At 47.3% G+C, this 11,517-nt stretch overlaps 2 protein-coding genes across 3 annotated transcripts in view; one reads left to right on the top strand and one right to left on the bottom strand.

Moving 5' to 3' along the window:
• Positions 1-574: 574 nt before the first annotated feature.
• On the bottom strand, positions 575-10,765 carry SHOX2 (SHOX homeobox 2). Its single transcript, XM_037046663.1, has 5 exons — positions 10,339-10,765; positions 7,244-7,452; positions 4,790-4,847; positions 4,388-4,476; positions 575-2,830 (listed from the first exon to the last, which is right to left on the bottom strand). Exons 1-5 carry the CDS (start codon positions 10,676-10,678, stop codon positions 2,537-2,539), a joined length of 990 nt encoding a protein of 329 aa, XP_036902558.1. The 5' UTR covers positions 10,679-10,765; the 3' UTR covers positions 575-2,536.
• RSRC1 (arginine and serine rich coiled-coil 1) overlaps positions 10,513-11,517 on the top strand; it is a 322,201-nt gene continuing 321,196 nt past the window's right edge. For both annotated transcript variants that reach the window (XM_037046661.1, XM_037046660.1), the window contains exon 1: positions 10,513-10,603. The gene's annotated coding sequence lies outside the window, so the exon portion shown is untranslated. The remainder of the gene's footprint in view (positions 10,604-11,517) is intronic.

The following is an 11,517-nucleotide window of genomic DNA, read 5'->3' as shown; positions in this document are numbered from 1 at the left end:
CACGGTCCCGGCCTTGGCTGCTACCATTTCCTAAATTTAACCAAATGAAGCAGCCGCTTCGGTCCAAGAGCTAAACTGTAGTAGGAGGTCGGGGATCCGTCCTTCCCAGCGCCTCGGCCCCACTCCGCGGCTCTTGCTCCACTGCTACTGCGTCGCCTCCTGCCCGACTCCGGGGGAGGCCGGCGGCCTGGAGACTGTCTATTGCGCCACAGTTCACCCGGGTGAATTCCGCGCCGCGTGATCCCGCCTCGCTACCGACCCAAAGTGTCCACTAAATAAACTTCAAGGGTCAACGTGCAGCAAAATGAAGACGGAGAGTTCATCTTGGGGAAGGGGATTATTCTATCCTATTTTACATACTATCTGTTCCTTTATTGATTTGGTGTGAAAATCAATCCGTTTTCTACGCTGGATGGATAAAATGGGGGAGAGGGGAGTTCCGTTCGGCGCTACAGGAAGCCACGGAGGCACTATTCTCATGGCCCCTTAACTGCGGTGTGTAGGAGCAAAAGCAAACGCTTTTCCAAATTGGTATAATCGACAGATACACAGTCATCAAAAAGGAAGAAGGAAAGACTGTCCCGGATAGTTTAATAGTAACAGGAACAAAGATGACGCGAACCCCATCAAATGAAACAATACTATTTTCATTCAATTGATCGCAAAGTGTCTTCAATTAATAACTTGGCACTTATTTAAAAGGTTTAACAGAGGTGAAATCGAAACATTTTGTACCACAACACGTCATGAAATAACAGCATCTTTTGTTTAAAATAACTTAATACACTAGAAAAAATATGGCAAATATAAATAATTTGTTTTCATGGAGAACAAATAGTTTCAAAGCTCAACCGCATAACCAAGTTCAGTTAAAAGAGCTTTTCCTCTTTCTTGTAAATCAGAAGGAAAAAAAAACTAAGGAGGCTTTCTAGAGAATTGGGATACAGATTGCTTAGTCCAGAGTACCCCATTTTAAACAGCTACATGAATTGAAGCAAACAAAAATTACTTTAATATACACCTTTGTGAGATAAAATGCAAATGTTGAAAGTCAACCATTAGTTCACACATTATAGCCAAAATAAACTTTGTTCGTGTGTATCAACATATTTTACACAAACCTAGTGCCTGTAACTAGCTGGGTGTTCTTTAAGGTGAGTGTGACAGGATAGAGAGGGGGAAATAAAGGACGGTCCTAAAACAGGACTTCAGGTAACCAGCAAGAGGGTGTACAAGAAAAGGAGGAGGGGAGGGGACTATTACTGAGTGACTGCTACGTCTCAAGCACCTTGTGAGGCGCTGTACCTTCGTTATTTCATTTAGTCTTCTTGCTTTATTTTACCTTTCCCCACATTTTCTGCCCGTCTCCGTTTTCTTGGGACAATCGAAGTGTAAAGTTTTTCCCTTCCGACTTTTTTCTTTTGTCCCCCAGGGTCAAAGACGGGGCAAAAATATATATGTAGATAGATATACATAAATTTTTAGACGCTTTGGGTATTGGTTTTCATACTGAAGATGAAAATGAAGTAAGTACATGTGCGTAAAGCAGGGAAGGGGGGAGACACCATCAATGGAATACAAGTAACATGCAAACTGGAAGTTACTGCCAGCAGCCTGGACAGTTCTGCCATAATAATTTCTCAGAGAAATCACTGTCTGTGGTACCATTTTTGTATTAATATCATTTTTTTCTCCTTGTTTTTATACTCTCTTCCCTCTTCTTGCTCTTCCATTCGTGGTGGTTTTAAACTCAAAGCATCTGATTCAACGTAAAAGGAGGCCCGCCTCTCTTATCAAATTTCTCGTATTAAAGTGAACTTCGCAGAAAAAGGTCAGTTTCAAAACCTGTGAATTTCCCAGCTCCGCACTTCTTTTTTTAAATCTTAACTCTTTAAATAAGTATACCTCTTCCTTCTGTTTTGTTTTCTTAGACCATTTTGGGGGAGGGGGACATACACTTTAAGTTGGTAATTCCCCAACCCCTCTTCTCTCGAAATGCATCCAAGTTATTTTTCCATATTTTTAAATGTATAAAATACTTTAATTTTTTTTGTTCCTTGATTCTCTCTCCGATTTCAGCCTCTTTCAAATAGCAGTAAGAAATAAGTTCCCTTTCTTTTTCTGTTTGTCTTTTCTGCTTTTTTCCCCTCGTTATTTATTAACAGAATTTTTATTTCTGCGCAAGAGTCCATCGTTGCGGCTTTGCCTCTAGCCACACTCCGCCTTTCCGGTACTCCCTTGTCCAATCTCTCTCCGGACCTTCCCCAAACCGGCCCTACAAAGCCGAATCCTAGGCCCTTCAGTAGGTGAATGGTCAGGAGCCACCAAGTCGGTGTGCCTTGTGACATCGTAGGTCCTGCGCAGAGTCCTGCCCTCCGCGTTCCAGTGGAGTCCGAGATGCTGAAGCGGGCGAGGGGCGATCAGCCAAGCGGAAAGAGGCTGGGCTCCGAGTTGTGAAGGGGGTGACGGAGAAGCACTGGGGCGCAGAGGTCGCGCATTCTGCACGCGCGCTGGAGGCGCCACGTGGGCGCTGGTGTCACAGACCCAGGGCGGCCGCGTGCTTTTTGGCTTTCAGTCTGAGATCCGCAATGCTGGAGTTCTTGCTGGTGGTCTTGGCTGCGGCAGCGGCAGCCACGACCGAGGCAGCGGAGGCCGAGTCCGCGGCCAGCGTGGCCAGCGGCAGTCCGAAGGGCGGCGCCGGGAACATCATGTAGGGCGCGTGCGCGGCCAGGTGCGGGTGCAGGTGGTGGTGCGCGTGCGCTACGGCGCTGTCCAGCTGCAGCTGCGCCTGAACCTGAAAGGACAAGGGCGTCACGTTGCAATGACTATCCTAGGGTGACAACAGAATAGAAACAAAGCATTAACGGAGTCCAGCTTGGCTCAGGGGAAGGCTGGGGCGGGGGGGCGGGGACGGGAAGAGGGGCATTTGGCTGACCTCAATCTCTTACTGAATCTGGGACACTACAGGGATACTCCGGAGCCCCTGAGTCTCCTCAACTCACAGCGCGGCTTATCTCTCTGGACCCAGGGGACAGCAACTGCAGGAATGTGGCTGCTCCTTCCGGGGCTGGGCCCATCAGAGGGCGATATTGATACTGTGCTAAAACATCACCCTTCCCAATAATACTGGTGTATTGGCAAAATGGGGAGAGGCCCTGTTACCTCACCGTCCTTCTTAACGCTGTCATAGACATCTTACCTCACTGCTAAAGCCCTGAAGTGCCAAAGAGCAAACCACAAAACTCTGCATGTCACTTGGGGGAGTTACTGCAACTTCATCAAAATAAACACAATTGTTAGTACCTCTAACCTGTACTGCTATGAGAATTCTCTGGGGATCTTGTTTAAATGCAGATTCCAATCCAAAAGGTCTAGGTTGGGGCCTGAGATTCTGAATTTCTACCAATCTTCCAGGGGTTGCTGATGATGCATACCTGCAGATCACCTTCTGGGAAGTAAGGGTCTCCTTTTAAGATTCCCCTCCCCCTCTCTTTCTCCAATCATTCTTTCAGGCTTCAAAAACCTAGCGTCAAGATACCGGAGTCCTGTGGTGCCAAGAAAGCTAAGATCCCCCTAACACTAACCCTCAATACATTGGCACACCCATGTGTGTCTCCTCAGTCCAGGCACTGGTAACTGAAAGCTAATTCATGACTTCACAGTCCCACCATGCAGGGGTCCTGGCTGAGGATGAGGTAGGTCAGATGCTGGTTGGGAAGGGATTGTGCCCTTAGGCTTGGAGAGCAGGGAGTTCAGAGCACTGGGATTTCCCAGGATTAAATCATTGCTGCAGGCTGTCCTTTTAAATGTAGTCTTAAAGGTTTCTTTCTGGCTAAGAAAGGCATTGCAGAGGCAGGGCATCCCTGGGAAGACCAAGGCAAGGCTTCCTTCTCAACTAGACATGAAGCTTTGTTTGCAGACAGCTGTAAAAAATCAAGTCTGAGTTGGGAGTACTTTTATTTATTTCTTTTTCTCCTGTCAGACACAGTTAATGAAACTAAGAGGTAGAAAATACTTAGAAAAATATTTAGAGAATTGCCTTAGAAACACTTTAGGACTAACCTCTGAATTGGATCTGACAAAATCTTAATCAAAAGGCTTTTGCCTTCCTCTCCCCAAGCTCAATCTTTAGTGCATTTTTAAAGGACTGGTTACTGCCCTCAGGCCTCTGTGGGTTTCCCATGAGGACAGAAAGGACTAGACATATGGGCCTCTGACACTCGATAGGTTTTTAAAGGGGAGCAGGTCCACTATATCATCTCAAAATTGATTCTCCAACTATATGGACACCAACACTGGGGCTTAGACAGAGGGAATGTTCAACAGTTCAAGCAAATCTCCAGGTCTTTTTACAGTTAAGAACAAGCTGAGACTGGGCTGTACTTGCCTGCTGAAATGGCATCCTTAAAGCACCTACGTTGACATAGGGTGCAACTCTACAAGCTTCAAACTGGCTGGCTGCCCCTATAAGGACCCCTATAAAAATGGAAACAAAACACAAATGACGTGAGATTAGTATTTTTGGCATTGTTTTCCAGGGTTCCAAATGGTACCAAGATAGAACTGATTCCTTAGGAAATGAACTGTTAAATTCCTAAACTACTGCCATAATTAAAATAAATGTAATTTACTCCCAAACTTTAGGACTCTCATTAACTGCCTTTGGAGCAAATTTTTAAGTAAGGACCATGGTTGTCTTTGAGAAGATTTTTTTCTGCATTTATAATAACAATATTCCTCATTCTCTTTTTACTTAAAATGCCAAATGTTCTTTGTCTGAGAAGCATACCTTTATGGAGTTGATTTTCTTGTTTTCTACATTTAGCTCTTCGATTTTGGAACCAAACCTAAAAATTGGAGGGAAAATATAAAACTTAGATGTTATGACTCAAAATTTTAAAAAAATTACAAGAGTGTGATGAAAAAAGGGTAGTGTTTTAGGCATGAATGAGCTGTGGCAAGCAACCTTTGAATTCATAGAACAATCGCAATGTCCAATGTTAAAAATGTAAATGAATGACAAAAATAGATTTCATAGACTTTTGCGAGATAAATGGTTTCTTGATACAGTGCTATTAGTTCCGGTGTCATCTTTCCACATTACAGGGTTCCCAAGGCCTAAAACCCTCGCTGATACCTGATACCAAAGTGATAATGAGTTTAGATGTTTGCCCAGTAAGACCTGAGACGAATGTGCTCATTAATAGCCTGTTATATTAATTAGCTTCATCTTCAAGAAAAACCAAACACCAAAGCAAATAGTGACTCTTTTTTTCCTGGGGGCTGGGGGAGGGGGATAAAAGTGAGGGAAGCGGTAATTAGTGTCATAAAAGCCTCACTACAAAGAAGTTTAGGATTTCTCTGTTCCTCTGTGCAATAGAGTGTAACACAGTAGCAGAATAATTGTGCTATTATCATGATAATCTAATTTGCTTCTATAGAAATAGCCTATTCTTGCAGTTAGGGTAGCAGAGAAGCAACCAGAAAATAGCTCAAAATCTTTTTAAGTGTGAAAAAATAAAGACCAGCAATAAAATTCACTTCTTATGATAAAAAATAAGAATATTCTATGAAAGGGGAATGGGGTGGGGTATGAAACACGTAACTCCTGGATACTATTTTCTCCCAGATACTACTTTCTTAAATAAACTTGCCAACTTTTAGAGGTAATATGACAGGTTTTTAAAAATTCAAGTGCAGCTTGTTTTTTTTTTACTAATACAGCATATTGACTGGTAGACAAATTAATGTTTAAAAACCATGAAAGGAAAATATTGCTTCTGAGCTTTGTCTTGTTTTTAAAAGGAAGTGTCACGGTCAATGTAAATCTTCAAAAATTCCCCTGCCATTTAGTGTAATAGAAGGGTAGATTTCATGCCAGGGTGGCATCCTTTGTGTAACTCACATGGCCTGAGGCTTCTTGCCTCTTTTTTTCCCTACTAGAGTTGGAACTGAGATACTAATGCTCATAACTGTAATAATTATCATCACATCTTTAAGGGGTTGCTGAGCCTCTAGAGATCTCAATACACAAAGCAAAGCAGGAGAGGCTTAAAAAGGAAGGCTCCGCTTGTTGATGCTGTGATGACCAAGGCAGCCTATTATTACTTTTCCCCTTCAACTCCACTGCTCTGTTTTTGTCCTGATCCTATTACAAGATGCGGGGAAGCCCCATAAGAATTGCATAGTTCGCTGCAGATGGTGGTCTCTGCGCCCAGAGACCTAGGGAGTATCTGTTACAGTGATACTTTGTAACAGCTGCAGATGTTCAGGCCTAAAACTGCTCCATGTGTTCAAACAAATAATGACCATCATTTTCTCCTATTTTATTATTTGAGAGGAAATACAATCTGAAACATTTGAATTTGTTCTCTATAAACCTAGAATAAGTATGCATGTATGCATATAATTTTTCACCTTAACCAATGCCAAAGCCTACTTTTGCCATTACATTCACCAGTGCGACCAATAAAAAAACAAACAATAAAAAAAACACTCTTCCTATCCCAACTTCATTGGGTGTGGTACTTGCTGGGGGTCGGGAACATTGAAAATACCAACATTAATCTGTGGGTTGTTTTAAAATCAAGTTTCTGTAGGTTCGGGTTCATTGCCTTGGTTAAATGAGTGAACAAAGAATGACCAAAATGCACTTATTTCTCCGCTGTGTCACACAGTTTGAGATCGACTGCTAATGGCAGACTGTAAATTTCTGCATTTAACAGTTGCTAATTTTCTTTATAGTCTGTACATCTATAAACCTAATTGGCATATCCGCTTGGCAAACCTAGACCCTGAAGCAGACCCTCAAGGAAACCCAACTCCAGCGAACAAAATATTCGTTGTAACTTTTAAGGCATCCAGAAGATAAAACGTTTTCTGTGGGATTTTTTTTTAAGGCTTATAAAAGTAGGCCCATTAGGATTAAACCACATTAAAGGCATCGTGAGGCGAGGGGGGTGTGGTTTATAGAAACTCTGGGAGCAAGCCCAGCACAGCTTTCTTCTGCTGGGAACATATGTTGGGATGGGGAAAAAAGGGAGGGGGTCAGTTTAAGACTAAGACCTACTTTGGAAAATAAGACCTCTACTAAAGGCATCCTTTCCTTTCTCACCTCACTCCAGACCCTTGAACCTGCACCCTCTGTGTGTGTCCCAAGAGCTGCCTCTCCAACCTCTCCAACCCCACCTCAGGTGGACCCCTCCTCCCTCCTTGGACCCTGGACCTCCTCACAGCCAGGTACCTGCACTCGGGCCTCTGACAGCCCCAGTCGTTGGCTCAGTTCTTCACGCATGAAGGCGTCCGGGTAGTGAGTCTCATCAAAAAGCCTCTCCAGCTCATTGAGTTGTTCCAGGGTGAAATTGGTTCGACTTCGCCTCTGCTTGATTTTGGTCTGGCCTTCGTCCTCCATCCCTTTCGCATCCTCTTTGCGATCCTTCAGCTCTGGGGACACTGGGGGTGGCACCATAAAGAGGTCACCCGTACGTCCACGAGTGCACACGATCACACACACAGATAAAAACAACACAAGTCCCTTTAACCAGATTTGTCTCAAGAAGGTTGGAGGATCCTGCTCCCTCCCCAAGTTCCTGTCCAGTCCCTCACTAGGTCAGGAAGAAGAGGATCCTGGAGACAAGCAAAGATCAACTCTGGGTGGCTGCCTAAGGGCAAAATGGGCATTCACCCACCTATCCCCTATGCAACTGTGGCCTCAGCTCACCTCACTATCCACCCCACGGTTTCCTGCCCTCCCCTGTGAACACCAAATCCAATTCACTCACCCGCTCGCCCACTCACTCTCTCCCACGCACGCATAGAAATCAAAAGCGCTGAGCCCCGCCCGTCACTGTATGCTGTCCGAGAAGGGAGAAGGGCGCGGTGAGGCCACACTCTGCGCTATTCAGAGAGTACTGGGCCATTCTCAGGCCAGCTCTGTTCGCTGATGGCTCTCTGTCTCTCTCAAACTTGCTGGTCTAATTTGATAACATTTGAGGCAAAGGGTCGCAGCAGGAGAATAAGACCTTTGTGCTTCGCGTTCCTAGGAGTCGTATCCCCAGGCGTTGGGTGCTGACTCAGGGAGCTGGCCAAACCTCGCGGGTAGCCCAGGGGCCGCCAGGCAGTCCCTGTCCCCCTGTCGGACCGGGTCGCTGAGCACAGGCATCCACGCCATGTTGGCAGCCGGGAGGGTTCTCAGCCCACGCTGGGCCAGAGGGTGAGAGGCAAAAAACCAGCCTCCGGTGGCCCAAGAAACTGACCGCTGCCTCTGTCCTCTCCTTGTCTCTCCCCATTGAAAAAGCCGACTGGACCCTAAACGCTTAAACCCACAGAGATCAACAGGTTCAACGAAACATTCCCGATCCTCGGTTTCTATTGGTTGCTCAAAGCCTTTTCATGCATCCACCAGCTCGGATGTTTAATAAAATATGCATTTTTTCTGCTCTGGGTTTGCACACATCCGTTGCTGCTTTCCTGTCCTTCCTCTCCTCTCTTTTAAAAAACAGAAGCTCTGCAAATGTGAGCATACAGAGACACCCGAGGGATGAATGGAGATATATATATATATATATATATATATATATATATATATATATATGCCAAGAGACAGTGATATGGGGAGCTGTATTAACATAAGCTGCCCTCTGGAACCTTCATTCTTTGCGCCTGAGTCGGAGATTTGGGTTTTTAAAGTGTCAAAGCTGAGTTTGGGTAGTCGAGGCTGTTTGCAGTTTTTCCCAGGCAGTTCCTGATCAGCACGGGTGTTAAAAATCATTTCTGGAAGAGCTGGCCTGCAGAGGATTTAATACTTGCCCTGAGCTTGGAAATTAACAATCTTAGGACTTAGTGTACCCTGGGTTCAGACCCTAACTCCAGGGCCTCACTCGCTGGTGTACCCAGGGCCAAGAGCTGCGGCTTCAGGAGGTTGCACTGAGCCCCCAGACTGGTATACCAACACTTTCCAAATTCGGAGGGATCTGGTACCAGGTATCAGGGAAGAATAGCCTCTAGACCTCAGCTCAGCCTGCCATTCTTACTATGGTGAGTTCAAGTGATGCCAGAATTTCTATTTCTCAGAGTTCGTGGACATGTGTCCTTCCTCCGGGAAGGAAGTGGATAACATTATACCAAACATTCGTAGCCAAGTTAGTAAGAAAATATTTTCCACTAATAGTGCAATGAAATTTAAATACAAAAACACACACTTCAGATTCTGCCAAAGCGGTGAGAAGGCTCTATTTTGTGTCATCCACAATGGATACCTCTCAAACTTTTGGGACTTCAAAGAGAAAGATGTCCACATTTCCAGTTGGTCCATAGACTTAGTCTAACCTTTATTTTGCCCCCAAATTTCCACTTATTGGCCTAAACAGGAACAGACCGTGTTATAAACAACTTAATTGCTTGCTTAAATATGTGATTCTACGCATGTCACATATTTCCTTAATTGGAAAAATATGGCAGCACACCAGTTACTGCGGGGACCAAGTGCCAAATTAATTTTATTGTTGAACTCCTTTGAATTGGTACAGTACGCTCCACCATTTAGATAAAGCCATTTCCTAACGCTTTGCTGGCACCAAAGGATTCCGACACCCACCTCCCTCCGCCGCCCTGCACAAAACCAGAGTACTGAATGATGTGAAGCAGTGAAGGAATTGTGTAAATACTAAAAAACAATCCCCCCCAAAAAAAATACCGAGAAGCCTAACACATCTCCCAAAATAAACAACGTACGCTAGACCTTTGCCTGCTTTGGCCTCGTTCTACCTTTACAGCTCAAAGAGAATGAGGAGTTTGGCCCTTAAGATCTAGGGATCCAGGGTCTTCCGCGGAGTTCTAGTTGTTCTTAGAGGCGGCCTGAAACCCAGAAGCGACCCGAGGGTGGCATTTTCTCTGTCTCTTTCTCAGGCCTAGAAAAGGGGTTTCCCGCAAACTCCGCGCTAGATGCTAATCGTTAATCCCGCCGCCTGGCCCAGCAGCCGCCAGTATCCCCGCCCGCCCTCGGGCCAGCGAACTTCCCCAGCCGCCCGCGGGCCGTCTGGGCTGAGGCCCCATCCTCTCGCCGGTGAAAGATGCTTTTCGGTGGAATGGGAATAGCGGGAGCGTCTGAAGGGCGCGCACAAACCCACAAACCCCCTCTCCACAGACACTGGGACCCCACCCAGGACCGCGCACACCACCGGACTCCCACCCCTCCATCACCACTCCAGCTCCCAAACTGGGATCCAGGGGCCCTCTCCGCGCCCCGCCACCCACCCCGCGGGGCCTCGGGGTCCTCTCCCGCCTAAAAGGAGTCGGGAAGGCGGGAAGGGGAACCGCGGCCGGGGGTCGGGCCGTTACCCTCGGTGAGCCTCGGGCTGCCCGGCTCCCTGCTCCTCTCGGCGGCGCCCATGTCCAGCTCCCGGACGGGAGAGCGCCCTCCTCCAGCTCCTCCGCCCGCTCCTCCTCCTGCACCTCCTCCGCCTCCTCCGCCTCCGCCTCCTCCTGCGCCGCCGCCTCCGCCGGCCGCCCGGACTGCTGGGCTGCTGCGGTCGTCGCGGCCCGGCTCCCCGCCGCCGGCCGGATCCTTGGCCCCGCGCAGCGGCCCGCTCTCAAGCACCTCCCGGTAGGTGATCGCTTCTTTCTTCTCCTTCACTTTCTGGTCAAAAGACTTGGAGACGAACGCCGTAAGTTCTTCCATCGCCGCCGATGCCCGTCAGCCCCGCGCTCAACCTCTCACAGCCGAGCCCCGCTCTTTTTTTCCTTCTTCTTTTTTTACTGCTCCAGCCCCCCCAATAATAACACATCAATGGGGCAGGGGGTGGGGGTGGAGAGGGAGGAGGAGGAAGAAAGAAGAAAAAGAAGAGAAGGAAGAAGAAAGAGAAGTAGAAGGAGAAAAAGAAGTAAGAAGAGGAGGAGGAGGAAGATTGGGGGTGAGGGGGAGGAGGAGGAAGAGGAAAGGGGCGGGGGCCGGCCGAGGGAAATATGAACGGATGCTTCCCCGCCGGAGCGCGCTTGTCCACTGTTAAGATCTTTGACAATTCTTCCTGCCGGGAGTTCAGATCTGATAGCAACGCTGCGCTTGAAGTCTCACTATTTATACTTCGCCAAGGCCGCCCCTTGTTCTGAGTAAATTACCTCCCTTCGTAACTCGGAGGGAGCCCCTTCTCGGGAAGCACCCGCAACGCTACCTGGGGGCGGGGGTGGAGAAGTAGAGGTTAGGGCAGAGAGCGAGAAGGAGAGAGGAGAGGGGAGGGGGTCGAGGGAGGGAGGGAGAGAGAGAAAGAGAGAGAGAGAGAGAGAGAGAGAGAGAGAGAGAGGGTGGGAGGGAGAGGGAGAGAAAGAGAAAAAGAAAGAAAGAAAGAAAGGGAAAGAAAGAAAGAAAGAGGGAGAGAGATGGAGGTTGATTAAGCCACAGTCAAAGCAGGCTGGGTCTGGAGTGGGAGGGCAGCGAAGGGGGCCGAGAGGGGGCGGGAAGAGGAGGCAGGTCCCAGACCGTCAGGGTTTTCAGATAGCCTCCGCCGCCTGCGCACTTGGCCA

The sequence above is a fragment of the Sturnira hondurensis genome, unplaced genomic scaffold, assembly GCF_014824575.4.
Source record: "Sturnira hondurensis isolate 20B ecotype Veracruz unplaced genomic scaffold, ASM1482457v3 Scaffold0005279, whole genome shotgun sequence".
NCBI classification, from domain to species: domain Eukaryota; kingdom Metazoa; phylum Chordata; class Mammalia; order Chiroptera; family Phyllostomidae; genus Sturnira; species Sturnira hondurensis.
Note: the sequence above shows the minus strand (reverse complement) of the source record. Positions and strands in the feature narration are given on the sequence as shown.

Coding starts and splice junctions, on each gene's coding strand:
- SHOX2 (XM_037046663.1), bottom strand. CDS start 10,678: ATGGAAGAACTTACGGCGTTCGTCTCCAAGTCTTTTGACCAGAAAGTG. Junction 4,848..7,243: donor TGTCAGAGGCCCGAGTGCAG/GTACCTGGCTGT, acceptor TCCAATTTTTAG/GTTTGGTTCCAAAATCGAAG. Junction 4,477..4,789: donor AGAAAATCAACTCCATAAAG/GTATGCTTCTCA, acceptor CCATTTTTATAG/GGGTCCTTATAGGGGCAGCC.